The 15379-nt window shown below is 38.8% G+C and overlaps 2 protein-coding genes across 2 annotated transcripts; one reads left to right on the forward strand and one right to left on the reverse strand.

The window, feature by feature from the left end:
- Window positions 1-1172: 1172 nt before the first annotated feature.
- On the forward strand, window positions 1173-7607 carry LOC125870929 (26S proteasome regulatory subunit 4 homolog A-like). Its single transcript, XM_049551479.1, has 6 exons — window positions 1173-1722; window positions 4095-4340; window positions 6342-6511; window positions 6585-6801; window positions 6894-7034; window positions 7333-7607. Exons 1-6 carry the CDS (start codon window positions 1246-1248, stop codon window positions 7414-7416), a joined length of 1335 nt encoding a protein of 444 aa, XP_049407436.1. The 5' UTR covers window positions 1173-1245; the 3' UTR covers window positions 7417-7607.
- A 6503-nt stretch (window positions 7608-14110) lies between these two features.
- LOC125869623 (uncharacterized) lies at window positions 14111-15379 on the reverse strand. Its single transcript, XM_049550088.1, has one exon. It carries the CDS (start codon window positions 15377-15379, stop codon window positions 14111-14113), a length of 1269 nt encoding a protein of 422 aa, XP_049406045.1.

A 15379-nucleotide genomic window follows, 5' to 3' on the forward strand; every position in this document is an offset into this window, starting at 1 on the left:
TATTATGAATTGTGTTCTTGCTAATATGGGTAACTAAATCCACAACTAGGGTTGTGAGAACCATGAGTGATTAACAAAGTATGACTAGTAAATAAGTAATTCTTGAATAGTGTTTTGCATGCATTGATAATTCTTTCGTTTAAAAGTCTTTTTAACGAGTGCACGCGTTAGAACTCGCCTTGTTGCTACTTGCCAGATCAAGGAAGTAATCAACAAGAAAAGAATTATCAACATATATTTAGTGTGATACTATCTAATAGGATAGTGTCGATTGGTGTGAAGTAATAACTAAGCCAAACATCAATTATGATGTCTAATATGAGGTAAAGGTAAGGGTTAGTAATTTTTACACACGCAGCCAGATCAAAGTGCGGGGTGAAATTTTCTAGATGCCGGATCAAGGATTTAGATATACCTAACTTATCACTTTGCATGTAACACACTAGGAAATGATTGCGATTATTAGGATTACTGGGTTATGAGCTTGTGGGGAACACGTCTACCCTAGTTAATTTTCTCATCTTGATAACAATCGAAATTGACTTTTGTTTATTGATTACTTACTGAATTCTTACAGTTTATTTCACAAATCCCCCCTTTTTATTTCTTGTTTCTGGAAGTACTTTGGCTAATTGAATATAATTGTTGGTTAAAGTAAAGTCTAAACTATTTTCCTCGTGGGATCGACCCCAACCTACAAGTTGGGTTCTTTACTTGATAGCAATCGCTTATACTTCTTTAGGGAGGTGTAATTTGAGCGTATCAAGCTAGAAATCTGAATATAAATTAGAAGGACATTTGATTATTTTCTCATTGAACTTTCATATCAAGACTCGTTAAGGAAGACATAAATAAGTTGCAATTTAACTATATTATATATTTTGATCGAATTTGTATACAATAAAATTTATATGCAAGTTGTATGATTTGATCGATTTTATATACAACAATTTTTTTATATAAAATTATATACAAGCTATATTTTGTTGGAATTTATATATATTTTATCAAAAATCCATAGTTAAAGCTAAAGCAAATATATATTGAAAAATACTTATGTATATGTGTGAAAAAAATCCCAAACCCGCGACCCAAATATTAACGGGCCAGTCCGGGCTCGTTAGATACCCGTATTTATAGTGTCTCTCAATTTAGTCACGCTCAGATAATATTTCTTGTTAACAAAGACACCATTTCTGAAGCCCTTCTTCCCCCTTTCTCCACGGTTAAACCTTTGTTGAATCAATGGGTCAAGGATCGCCCGGTGGACTTAACCGGCAACCTCCCGGAGATCGAAAGAACGACGGAGACAAGAAGGAGAAAAAGTTTGAGCCGGCTGCTCCACCGGCTCGAGTTGGCCGTAAGCAGCACAAACAGAAAGGACCTGAAACGGCAGCTCGGCTCCCAACTGTTACACCGCTGACCAAGTGCAAGCTTCGGCTACTAAAGCTTGAGCGGATCAAAGATTATCTATTGATGGAAGAAGAATTCGTGGCTAATCAGGAAAGACTGAAACCTCAGGAAGAGAAAACCGAAAAGGATAGATCTAAGGTTGATGATCTACGTGGTTCTCCCATGAGCGTGGGTAATCTAGAGGTGCTTATTGATGAGAACCATGCCATAGTTTCTTCTTCAGTTGGGCCAGAGTATTATGTTGGGATCTTGTCCTTTATAGATAAGGACCAATTGGAGCCTGGTTGTGCCATTTTGATGCATAATAAGGTATTTGACTGTTACTTTTAGTTCATTTTGATGTTTGTTGGTCTTGCCTTCTTAGGGTTTGTAATAGTATATATATTCCGTTTCTATAGCCCCGAATTGCAGATTTGAAGTTAAGAACTGACATTGGCAAGTTCGTGTACAGTTAGCTATACTCCTAACTAGGTAATGGTTTGGTATTTGGACTTTGAAATGGAACAATAGCAGAATATGTTTCAAACAACGCCTTGTCAGTGATTGGAATCATGGAATTTTAGGTCTGGTTAATTATTCACAGTTCTTGTTAATATTATTTAATTATGATTTACTACTCTGAACTGAGGGAACGTAAGGGTTTAGTGCATTTAACTGTACAAAGTATATCCTACAGCGAGGGGCATGCAATAGTTACATTCTTGAAGGTTTCATCAGGATATGAACATGGGTAACCAAGGGGTTTCTGGTTGTTTGGTTGGGGAACATAGAGAATACAGAAAACTTTCTTAGTGCTTTTTATTTTAATTTGTATAATATTGGCCTGAGATGAACATATGAAGAAACATGGTTAGTGAGGATTCATATTGTTGATCCGAACTTGTTTGAGACTGTCGCTTAGTTGTTGTTGGGTGGAGCTATTATCTTATCAAGGGGTGTTTTTCTCAATTGTAATCTCTTAAGTGGTGTTTTATCCCCATCCCGCAGCTAGTTAGTAGTTTGATGGGTCCTTTTTAGATGCTCTTACTTTATATGTTCTACATTATATTTTTTGAGCATTGGCTGCCTAAATGCTTACTTCTTGCTATTATAATGTGGTCTGTACAACAATAACATACCCAGTGTAGTCCTACAAAGTGAGGTAGGGTAGAGGTGACACATGCCTTACTTCTACCTCAGAGGTGATTTTGAGAGGCTGTTTCTGATAGACCATTGATTGAAGACACAAACAATCTAGAAAAAGACGTAATTGAAGTACAAGAGACAATAGATAGTAACATAAACAACAAATAGTAGCAAAAGAGTATTACACCAAAACAAGACTATGATCGAACTACACAAAAACAATAGATAGTAATAAAAATTGACGAACAAGAAACACCAAGAATAGTCCTACGACTACTAGTAAGGGCAACAAGACAAAACACTCCTACCTACTAATATGGACACACTCCTACATACTAACCTGCCACCCTAATTCGTGTCCTCCACACCTTCCTATCTATTGTTTGTATAGTGGAAACCAAACTCAAATATTTGTCAGGGTTGCCACTCAATTTTTTTTAGGGAAGTTAGGCTTTTGCTTTGCGGTTCCACACGTGTCTATGGATTTTCATTGTTGTAGGCTTGCAAATCTTGTGAAGATTTTTGCAGTGGTTTTGATGATATCGTTCTATATTTGATTTGATTTTCTAGTGCTGTAGCAAGACCTTTTAACCTTTCATGTTTAAAACTCATTTGGTATCTTTATCTCCACCCACCCTAAACCCCAAGTTTACCTTATAAATGCTCTTCTACCTCCATAACCTTTCTGGTTTAGGTTGTGTACATGGGAGCCTTATAAAAGTGCCAGTGGGGTTGTACAGTCAGGCAGCTATCATTCAGCTGTTTTTGAAGTGCTCAAGGATAGTGGGATATGATTGCTTTGATTAGTTTTCCTGGTTATGAAGGTCAACTTTTCCAGTGTTTGTATTGTATGGTCCAATCAAATTACATATTAGCATCGTGTAACAAAACAACTCACAAATTATCCAGAATTCTAATGTCCTTTTGAATTGACATTGTAGTATGCCACAAAGAAACTGCTAAAATAACTGAAGTTTGTTATATCCTTTTGAATTAACATTTTACCATGTCAGCAAAACACTGATAAAATACCTGGAGTTCGTGATACCTCATTGAATGGACATTTTCTATTCTTTTTGACAACTCTTCTGGTAACATTTTCTATTAGTCAGGTTTTTACGCTTTGTGAGAATATCTATGCCACAGTTGAGAAGTAATAAAAAAATTCATATATGGTTATCAGTTTTTCTTTTTTGTTTAAGTTGGGGAGTGGCTTAGTCATTGAAATAATTCCAGTGGCTAAGTGACTCACTATCTCTCGTGGGTTAATGGGTCTCAAAATTTATCTGTAATGCTCTTATTTTCTTAATCCACATGCTATCAAACATCTTATGTTCTCTTTCTAGCAGTAACTTTTCAGCAAATCTCTCCCTCTTCGTTTAATATTTGTAGTAGAAGTGTCCCTGGTTGAGATGGGTCATTGCGACTTATGTATAGTTTCTCTTCTTTCTAGCAGTAACTTCTCAGCAAAGATCTCCATCTTTGCCCTCTATTTTTGCAGAAAATTATGTAAGTTTGAGGGTGGGTCTTTTTGACTTTTGTATGTTCTTATTCAGGTTCTATCTGTTGTTGGGCTTCTACAAGACGACGTTGATCCAATGGTGTCTGTCATGAAGGTTGAGAAAGCTCCTTTGGAATCCTACGCTGATATAGGTGGATTGGATGCTCAGATTCAGGAGATTAAAGAAGCTGTTGAGCTTCCCTTGACTCACCCTGAGCTGTATGAAGACATTGGTATAAAACCTCCTAAAGGGGTCATTCTCTATGGGGAGCCCGGGACTGGCAAAACCTTGCTTGCAAAGGTTTGTGAAATTTTCTTTTGTATAATGGACTTAAAAATACTCTCTTTAAGCCTACACTTTGATCTCCTTTGGCTAGAGTGGTAGGTCTATTATTTGATTGAAGAAGAACCGAAAGGGTGAGTAAATAGGGATGGCAATGGGGCGGGGCGGGGCGGGTTATGGTATCTGTGGGCCAGTGTTGTTGGTTAGATCTTTTGCGGGAGCGGGGGCAAGCACAATATTTTTTTGGAAAAAATATGTGGGGTGGGGCGGGTGCGGTGGTTGGGGTTTGTTGCTGCGGGGCGGGTTATGGCATTTGTGGGCCAGTGTTGTTGGTTAGATCTTTTGCGGGAGCGGGGGCAAGTACAATACTTTTTTGGAAAAAATATGTGGGGTGGGGCGGGTGTGCTGGTTGGGGTTTGTTGCTGCTTTTCCAAAGCGTGATTTTCAGTCCTGAGGACAACCAATGCTATATTGACATATTGTGCATGTTTGAATGATAATAAGCCTTAGCATAATTTTGTTGTGTGTGATTCTGCAGCCAATATCTGTGACGGATGAAGAAATTCTAGAAGTGATATGTTGTACTGCAGTGTTGAGAATGATGCACTACTAAGTTAGCTAATAAAGTTTTTTTACATATTGACAAAAATGTGAACACACTTTGGAGTACTTAATTAGTTCTAACACATTATCTTTTGTCAAATGGAGGCTTAACGAAATGGTATCATTGCGTGTCAAAATAGCCACCAAAAATGGATCTTTTGGTTTCATTTTTCAGAGAACATATTAGTTGCCTCTACATTCTTCTATAAAGTAAGTTCAATATAGGTGATGAGAATAGAAAAGTTAAAATCATCTTATTGGGAGTAATTTATGCATCGCAAGTTCTGTAAAAACTACAATCCTCTGTGTCTAACCCCAGAATAATAATAATGTTGGAGCTATACGGGGCAGGGAAAAACAAAAAAGTTATGCTATGTGGGGTGGGATGGGGAGAAGTCTTTGTGGGTTTATGCGGGTTTTCCCTGCACCTGCCCCATGCCGCCAAATTTTCCATCCCTATGAGTAAATCAGAAGAATATTGGACCAAATACTGTTTCATGTTCTTTGAAATTTCTAAAGAAAGAATTAATCCTGTCCAAGTATATTCCCCAGATGACTTTCTAATGTTAAACTGGGGTATGTAGAAGGCCATTAAGGTTTTGTGAAGAAATGGAAATAATGATAAGTGTTATCAGGTAGAAAATTGGGAATTTTCTTAAGGTGCTAGAGTTTACTTAAGAATACATTTGACTGAAGTCCGGTATCAATGGAATTATTTATTGGGATAGATTCATATGATAATGAGCAGATTCTTTTGGACGATTGAGTGTCATTCTTTGTTGGGATAAGATTTTTTACATGTCCTGGCATGTTGAGTTACTTGAAATCAACACGGGATATTACTATGATGGTACAACAAAAGTTCTTTCATAATGCCCATGTCAATTTTTTGAGGAAAATCTGGTTTGTTGGATGCCTTTTACAAGTTAAGTTGCCATTAGCCTGCTTGAGTGTCATGCTATGTCTTTGAATTTTGAGGAATAATTTGTTTGTTGGATATTTTTCCGGGTCTGGCTGCCATTAGCCCGTTCAACTGTCATGCTATCTATTTGTGTTTGTGTAAGAACTGCTAGCAATTACTTCGTCCGGTCCGTTTTAAATGGTGTTTAAGGGGCACACCCTTTACCAAAACCATATAATAACATTAATTATAAGGTTTTTTTTTTTTTACTAAGTTACCCTTTATATCACTTCAAATTACTTTTTATCTCTTCTAAGATATTTTAGGTCATCTATAGGAGCACAGGTAGATTTTGGGGAACTAAATGCCACCTTGGTTTCCTTAAATGGATACATTTAAAATTGACCGGAGATAGTACAGTCTTTGTTGAGTGTTTATTAATTGCTGTCGAGGTACCATTGTCTCTTTGGGTATGCAAAAGATAAAATCTGAGTTGTGTTAATGATTTTGTTCAGGCAGTTGCAAACTCCACTTCGGCAACTTTCTTGCGTGTTGTTGGAAGTGAACTGATTCAGAAATATTTGGGAGATGGGCCTAAATTGGTGAGGGAGCTCTTCAGAGTTGCTGACGATCTCTCACCTTCTATTGTCTTCATTGATGAGATTGATGCAGTCGGTACCAAGAGGTTTGTCTCTGGCATCAGTAACTTAAAAATTGGAATGTTGTGCATTTCTTTTAATTAATGTCTTCATCTACAGGTACGATGCACATTCTGGTGGTGAACGTGAGATCCAGAGGACCATGTTAGAGTTGTTGAACCAGCTAGATGGTTTTGATTCCAGAGGAGATGTTAAAGTGATTCTTGCTACAAATAAAATCGAGAGTCTTGATCCTGCCCTACTGCGACCTGGTAGAATAGACAGGAAGATTGAGTTCCCTCTTCCTGATATTAAAACAAGGAGGCGCATATTCCAGGTTTGTTATTGTGATGTTTGCAAATACTACTGAGTGATGAATCCTGGATTGCCTCCTATTTGCTGACTAGAAAATCTAATTTGGGATATCAGATACACACAGCAAGGATGACTTTGTCTGATGATGTCAACCTAGAAGAATTTGTTATGACCAAGGATGAATTTTCTGGAGCTGATATCAAGGCAATATGTACTGAAGCTGGATTGCTTGCTCTAAGAGAACGGCGTATGAAGGTAAGACCTCAAAATGGGAAGTTATGTTTTTCTTTTAGAAATGAGGGATTTAGTTCGGTCCCAATTTGCACCCAAATGCTCAAAACTTTGGAATTCACCAAGTTCACGTTTTCATTCATGTGTGGGGTTGTATGTTGTAATGTAAATTGATCAGGGAGCATGTTATAATTGGTTCATTAACTTTGGCTCATGTCCCGTAGGGGTTCTTAAAATCATGTTGCAGGGGTTCGGTAAAGCTTGGGAGCTAATAGTTTGCATTTTCCTATAGACGTTGACAAAATTATTCTGTTCTCTACAGGTGACTCATGCAGATTTCAAGAAGGCGAAAGATAAGGTGATGTTCAAGAAGAAAGAGGGAGTTCCAGAAGGACTTTACATGTAGTAACTACGCATCGTTTTTTGCTCATATTTGTTCAGGATTTGGTTTAGTTTGTTTCACTGAGAAGGGCATTAGCATTAGGTCTCATTTTGTACGGTGATGTTTCAGTCATTTGGGGTAAAAATTACATTCAGAACATGTGGGTTAGTTACATGAACCGTTTTCAGTATGTGCTATCTTCGTTTTCCACAGTATATTTTCTCAGATCTTCCTAGCTTACAACTCACGATCGTCTATGTTAATTTTGGCACTTATACAAAATTGTTTGGCCACTCCATGGAACAATAAGTGCTACTTGTAAATTCCCTTATTTTCCTGTCCTAAATTGTCATGGGATTCTATCCATTTTTAGGGTTTGTAGGATGATTGGGAGAGTTGGGGGCGATTAAAGAGAAGAAAAATGGATTAGGGTTTAGAAAATAGTTGTTCACTTTGGTCGCCTCCAACTCTCCTCTTTCTTTTCCAAATATCCTACAAATGCTAAAAATCAACTATGAACGCAATGTATTATGTTTTCATTTCTGAAATAAATTTCTGACTTTTCATTTTTAAATAGTACTATTTGTTACTTGATATGATTGCAACTATATTAATTATTCGATATAAAAGTTAGCGGTTGCGTTTTGTTCTTTCTACAGCTAAATAGTTTTTTCTCAAAATCAGCGTCATCATCCCTATTTGTTTCATTAATTAGTACAGAGGTTCCACCAAGTGAATGTTATGATGACACAATATATTCGCTAGTTTACTTGTAGCAAATGGGGATGATGACACAATATATTCGCTAGTTTATTTGATTTTAATAGGATTTACAGTTGTTCGCAATTAATTTTTGGTATACCAAAAATTAACTGCCAGTAAAACTAAATAAAAGAAAAGGTCATTTTTATTGATGAAATTATGTATAATTTTGTTACTCTCTTCCTAAACTTCTCCAAGATTTGAGGGCCTTCAATAGCAAACTTCTCGAATTGTTGGATGACTTGGATCTCCTAGAGATGTATTGCAATCGTCGAAAATGTTGGTTAGTGCCTTGTGCTTTGTGCTTAAGAAAAGATCTCTGGAAAAACTACGTTGATCACTCTTTGGAAGAACTATGTAGTAGATATTGTAGTTTTCTACAATGCTTGTTGAAGTGTTCGCAGAATACCTCTGAATGTCGTGTCTATCCCCTATTTATAGTTGTAATGGGTGGATTTCCAGTGACAATAAGGACATCAACATAGACCAACACAATGATGAATATGTCGCTAGAATGGAAAATGAATAGTGATGAATCAACCTTGGAGGCAAGAAAAACATGAAGTAACACACTACTTAGTTTCGCAAACCAAGCTCGGGGGGTTTGTTTAAGGCCATATAGAGCCTTGTGAAGTCTACAAACATGTTTTGGATATTTTGGATCAACAAACCTGGTAGGTTGAGTCATATAGACCTCCTCATCTAATTCACCATGTATAAAGGCATTCTTGATATCGAGTTGACGTAGTGACCAACATTTTGATAATGCTAAAGTAAAACCACTCTAATGATAGTAGTCTTCACTACTGGACTGAATGTGTCATGATAATCAATGTCAGGCTCTTGATTAAATCCTTTAACAACTAAATGAGCCTTGTATCGCTCTATAGAACCATCTGTATGGAGCTTAAGTTTAAAATATTCACTTACTACCAACAATGATCTTTGCATTGGATGCGTGCATAAGGGTCCAGGTACCATTTTGGATGAGAGCATTATATTGCTCTTGCATAGCCTTTCCCTAACTTGCATCCTTATTGGCTTGGGAGAAACAAGTAGGCTCGATGGGTAGATCGGAGAATTTGGAAGGGGATATTTGGTGGTCAAGTTGGCTTTAGATTGTGAGTGTTTTGCTCTATATCTAGTGATCATATGGTGTGGGACATAAGTAGTGTTGTGTCGTTCAGACTGAATTGGTAAAGGTGAAGGGACAACACTTGGTAATAAGGGCAAGTCAACAGTGACATTCACAGTCGTAAGTAAATTTGATGACAGTGGTGGAGACTTGGGAGAAGTATTAGCTTGAAGAGATTTATTGGATTGATAGATTTTAAGGAATAAGGAGGTGTTGGTGCTGAAAAAGGGGCAATTACATATAACATTGAAGGAACTTGTGAAGGAGGCAGTGGCACGGGCAATGTACTGTTGTTTAGTGCAAACGGAAAAATTGACTCTTCAAAGACAACATGACGAGTGATATAGATTCGACCACTAGGTATATATATGAATACATTTATAGCCTTTATGTATTGGGCTATAACCAAGAAAGAGACATCGAGAAGATCTAAAAGCAAGTTTGTGAGAGTTGAATGGTCGTAAATAAGGATACAAGCACACCCAAAAACATTTAAGAAATTATAATCAGGAATTTTCTTATATAATTTCTCAAAAGGTGATATGTTATGAAGGATAAGAGTAGGCATACGATTGATGAGATACACGACAGTAGAAAAAGCATCATCCCAAAAATGAAGAGGAAGTGAGGCATGCACCAATAACGGTTTTCGTTCGCGGATCCATTTTGTTCATGGATATGAGCACAAGAAATATGATGCAGAATACCAACTTAGTCAAAGAACTTTGAACATTTTAGATATTCTCCACCCCAATCAGATTGAACTACTTTAATTTTGCGTTCAAAATAATTTTCAACTTTGAGACTTAAATCGCAGAAAAAACGAGTAGACTTTGTCGTGCCGTAATTTTCCGAATCTTTAGAAAAATCACTTTTTGAAATGTTCTAAGTATAAAACAATTTGAGAAAAATACTTAGAAAAGAGTCGCCACTTAATTTTTTAAAGAAATTAAGAAAACTTATAATTTTCAAAGACTTAAACAGAAAAAATCATTTGAAAATACCAAAGAGGGTTCGGTAAGATTTTAGGATTCTTTACCGCCCATTCTCCTTGAACTTGATGAATCAACAAATCTGAATCACCAATTATCAGTAATTCTTGAACATTCATGTCAAGAGCCATTCTAATGCCAAGAATACATGCTTCGTACTCAGCCATGTTATTAGTGCATCGGAATCTAAGCTTTGCTGTTGCTGGGTAATGTTGCCCTGATTCAGATATCAACACTGCTCCAATTCCTGATCCTATAGACTTTATTGCTCCATCAAAGAACATTCTCCACCCAGGATATGACTCTGATATGTCTTCCCCTACAAACAATACTTCTTCATCAGGGAAATATGTTCTAAGCGGTTCATATCCTTCATCTACTGGGTTTTCAGCAAGGTGATCTGCTAAAGCTTGCCCCTTGATTGCTTTATGAGTCATGTACACAATATCGAACTCACTCAACAACATTTGCCACTTTGCTAGCTTTCCTGTGGGCATTGCTTTCTGAAATATGTACTTAAGCGAGTCCATCCTCGAAATGAGATGTGTTGTATAAGCCGACAAATAATGTCTCAATTTCTGAGCAACCCAAGTCAAAGCACAACAAGTTCTCTCTAAAAGGGTGTAACGAGCCTCATAAGATGTGAACTTCTTTCTCAAATAATATATAGCTCTCTCCTTTCTTCCGGTCTCATCATGTTGTCCCAACACACACCCGAATGCATTGTCTGAGACGGATAAATACAATAGCAAAGGACTGCCTGCACGTGGTGGCACCAACACTGGTGGATTCGAAAGGTAACTTTTTATGGTGTCGAAAGCCTTCTGACATTCTTCAGTCCATTTGGTTGGCGCATCTTTTCGCAGTAACTTGAATATGGGCTCACATATCACCGTCGATTGAGCTATGAATCGACTGATGTAATTCAGTCTCTCCAGAAAACTCATTACTTCCTTCTTAGTCTTTGGAGGAGGTAAGTCTTGAATTGCCTTGATTTTGGAAGGATCAAGCTCGATACCTCTTCTGCTAACTATGAATCCGAGTAACTTCCCTGCAGGTACTCCAAATGCACATTTGGCTGGGTTCAACTTCAAATCATACCTACGTAACTTGTTAAAGAACTTTTCCAAGTGTGTCAGGTGATCCGAACTCTCGCGGGATTTTATGACGACATCGTCCACATACACCTCAATTTCTTTGTGGATCATATCATGGAAAATGGTGGTCATAGCTCTCATGTAGGTGACTCCAACATTCTTGAGGCCGAACGGCATCACTCGATAATGGTAGACTCCCCAAGGTGTGATGAATGCTGTTTTTTCTGCATCTTCTTCATCCATTAGAATCTGGTGGTATCCCGCAAAGCAATCTACAAAAGATTGCAGCTCATGCTTAGCGCAATTATCGATGAGTATGTGGATGTTTGGCAAAGGGAAATTATCTTTCGGACTTGCTTTGTTGAGATCCCGATAATCCACGCATATCCTGATTTTTCCATCTTTCTTTGCCACTGGAACAATGTTAGCCAACCAAGTGGGATACTTGGTCACTTCAACGACTTTTGATTTGATCTGCTTCATGACCTCCTCTTTTATCCTTAAACTCATATCGGGCTTGAACTTTCTGGTTTTTTGCTTTACTGGACAGTACTCTGAATTAATAGACAACTTATGGGAAACAATATCAGTGCTTAACCCTGGCATATCATCATAAGACCAGGCAAACACATCGATGTATTGTCTGAGCAGCTTGACCAATTCTTCTTTTTCTGTTGCTGCCAAATGAACACTGACTCGGGTTTCTCTGATCGACTCGTCATCTCCCAAGTTTACTGTCTCTGTTTCATCCAGGTTGGGTTTTTTATCGTCTTCAAGTTGCCTCAAGTCCTCGGTAAGGTGTTCAAACATCATAGTTTCCTCATCATATTCTTCACATTCATCTTCATCGACCTTACTTGGTTTGCCGTGTTCGTGACATGTCATGACATTGGCAGGTTTAGATTCATTTTTACTGAAAAAGAACAACAAATCAACCATGTTAGATAGAAATAGTTTAAATGTATTTATTGCAGAATAATTCGCAATGGCAAGATAATCAATTTAAAATAAACAAGGCTTTCATTGGAATTTTAAAAAAGGCGTACAAACTTTGGTCATGACTCATGAGTCATTTCCTTTTTAAACATTACGATGAAAAATAAAGTGACATAAATGGTGGTTTCGGGCCTCGTCCGAACAACACCGATTTTTAAAAATAAAACTTCAAATCTTGTCTTTGTCTACCAAGCCATTCGATAGATCACAAGTGGAGTGGCCATCCAATTCTGCAGCATCTCTCCAGGTCCGGCATCTCGGATGGTGGGTGTTGTTGTGCATTCTGTTGAGATCACAGCACAATTTTCTTCATCAAACAATCTTCCCATCCCTTCCACTAGACCATCAATCTCAGGCTCTAAAGCTTTAGCAACAAATGACTGGTACAATACTGGAATAGGCTTCGGTATATCACAGTCATGTTTCTTTCTTGTTTCTGCTTCAAACAATTCTTCTTTTGTTGGGGCATAACCGACACCGAATCGGAAATTTTGAAGTGGTATAGGAAGAGGTTCGGATATGCCATCCAAATTCTTGCCTAACCCACGCCCAGGTTCAAAATCGCTTCTCAACATAGTTGTGGCTAGCATTTTATACACTGGCGGCATTGGTACTTGCAGTGTCGTGTCTTCAAAAGCAGCATTCATTATCTCCACCATGTGAAAGTCAATACCCTGAGAAGACTCTTCAATAACTGGAATAGAGAAACCAGGGTAACTATGATTACTCCCTTCACCATGGATGACAATTTCATGGTCCTCCCAGATGAACTTCAAAAGTTGATGCAATGTGGATGGAACTGCTCCAACAGCATGGATCCATGGTCTTCCTAGCAATAAGTTGTAAGTTGTAGATATGCTCATCACCTGGAATTCAGTGACAAATTCTGCAGGCCCCATTTGGATACACAGGTCTATTTCCCCCATGGTCTCTCTTTGCGAACCATCAAACGCCCTTACATTCATGCGACTTTGACGGATTTTCCCTACATCATAATTTAGCTGAGTCAGGGTTGATAATGGGCAGATATTGAGCCCTGAGCCATTATCAATCAATACTCGAGCTACAAATTTATCCCTGCATTTGACGGTGATATACAAGGCACGGTTGTGCATAACCCCTTCGAGTGGCAACTCTTCTTCTCGAAAAGAGATTTGATGACTCCCAATGACATGACTTACCATGGTGGCCAGATTTTCACCACTTGTTCCTGTCGGCACGTATGCTTCATCAAGTACCTTCAACAATGCTTTTCGATGGTACTCAGAACTCATTAATAGAGCCCAAACAGAAATTTGAGCGGGAGTCTTCTCCAAATGCTTGACAATGGAATACTCTTTAGGCTGTATTTTTCGGCAAAACTCTTCAGCCTCACCCTCTGTGATCGGCCTTTTTTGGTTATCCTTTCTTCGTGTCTCCTGAGTTAGTTCTTCTGGACTGTAGCATCTTCCAGAACGTGTCATCCCTTGTGTGGTGGCCGCCTGGACAACAAACCTTTTTTCGGACTGCTCATTGCTTCTTTCCTTCACCAAAGCAAATGCCTGATGAGGTGCAGTTATTACAACAAACTCTGGACGGGCCTTTATGGTCAATGAGGCCACTGTTGGTATAAGTGAGTTGACAGCTGCTTCACCGATAGTCCCATTAGCAAGCCAATCTTCGTCTCTTTCAATCATGTTGATGGTAGCTCCTCCATGATTCGGCAATGGGTTAAGGTTCACATTGGGGGCAGGGGCTTAGAGAGTGATGACCCTGTTATCGATCAAGTCTTGAATCTTATGTTTCAGATTGATACATCCTTCTGTATCATGTCCTGCCCCTCCAGAATGGTACGCACAACGTTGATCTGCTCGGAAGAACTTTGTTATGGGATTAATTGTCCTTGCATCTACTGGTTGGATCAATCCCGCCGCTTTTAGACGCTCAAAGAGTTGGGTACATGTTTCTGCCAAGGGAGTGAAAACTCTGGGAGGCTTTCTTTCGAGGTTAGGGCGGGGTAGATTGTTGGCATTTGGGTTGTTTTGTCCGGGATTTTGGTAGACTGGTGCATTGGCTTGGTGATTTGTATTTTGGTAGGTTAGTGGTTGATTTTGGTAGATGGGCGGTGGTGCTTGGTAGTTCTGTTGTGCATAGTAGATTGGGATTGGCGCTTGTGGAGATGGCGGGTAAATATTTGGGGTGGGGAATCGGTTAGAGTTTCCAATGGCAGGACCAGACCCAAAATACCTTTGCGGCCTTGGCCTCGGGCTAAAAGATACAGCAGACACGTCCTCTTTCTTTTTCCTAGTGAATCCCGTGGTCATGGATGGTGAGGATTTGTTGGCGGCCTGCAAGGCATTGAGACTTGTAACCTTTCCAGACCTGAGGCCATCCTCTATGGCTTCTCCCATTCTGATCAGCTCCGAAAACTTCTGTCCCATCATGGGCAACATCCTTTCATAATACTCGGGCTCCTGAGCTCGAATAAAGGCAGAGGTTATTTCGCTTTCAGTCATCACAGGTTGTACCTTTGCAACTTCTTTCCTCCAGCGGCACGCATATTCACGATAGTCCTCCGTGGTCTTTTGCTGTATTTTTTCCAAATAATATCTGTCAGGGACAGCTTCGACATTAAACTGGAATCTTTCTAAAAAATCTTTGGCCAGAGCCCCCCATGTAGACCACTGACGGAGTTCTTGAGATGTGAACCATTCTAACGCCTCCCCACTGAGGCTTCTACTAAACAACCTCATAATTAATGCATCATTTTTCCCGATACGCACGAGTTTGTCACAATAAGCTCGTAGGTGAGCCATGGGATTGCCAATACCATTGATGGTTTCAAATTTTGGAATTTTGTAACCTTCGGGTATTTCCAAGTCAGGGTGCATGCAAAGGTCCTCATACTCAAGTCCTGTTATCTTCCTCGAAGATTGAACACTTTTTACTGCCTCGGAGATGGCATCCTTCATAACATTCATCTCTTGTTCACGTTTTTCTTCTCTCAACCTCCATTCCTTCTCCAT

This window comes from Solanum stenotomum, chromosome 7 (assembly GCF_019186545.1).
Source record: "Solanum stenotomum isolate F172 chromosome 7, ASM1918654v1, whole genome shotgun sequence".
NCBI lineage: Eukaryota > Viridiplantae > Streptophyta > Magnoliopsida > Solanales > Solanaceae > Solanum > Solanum stenotomum.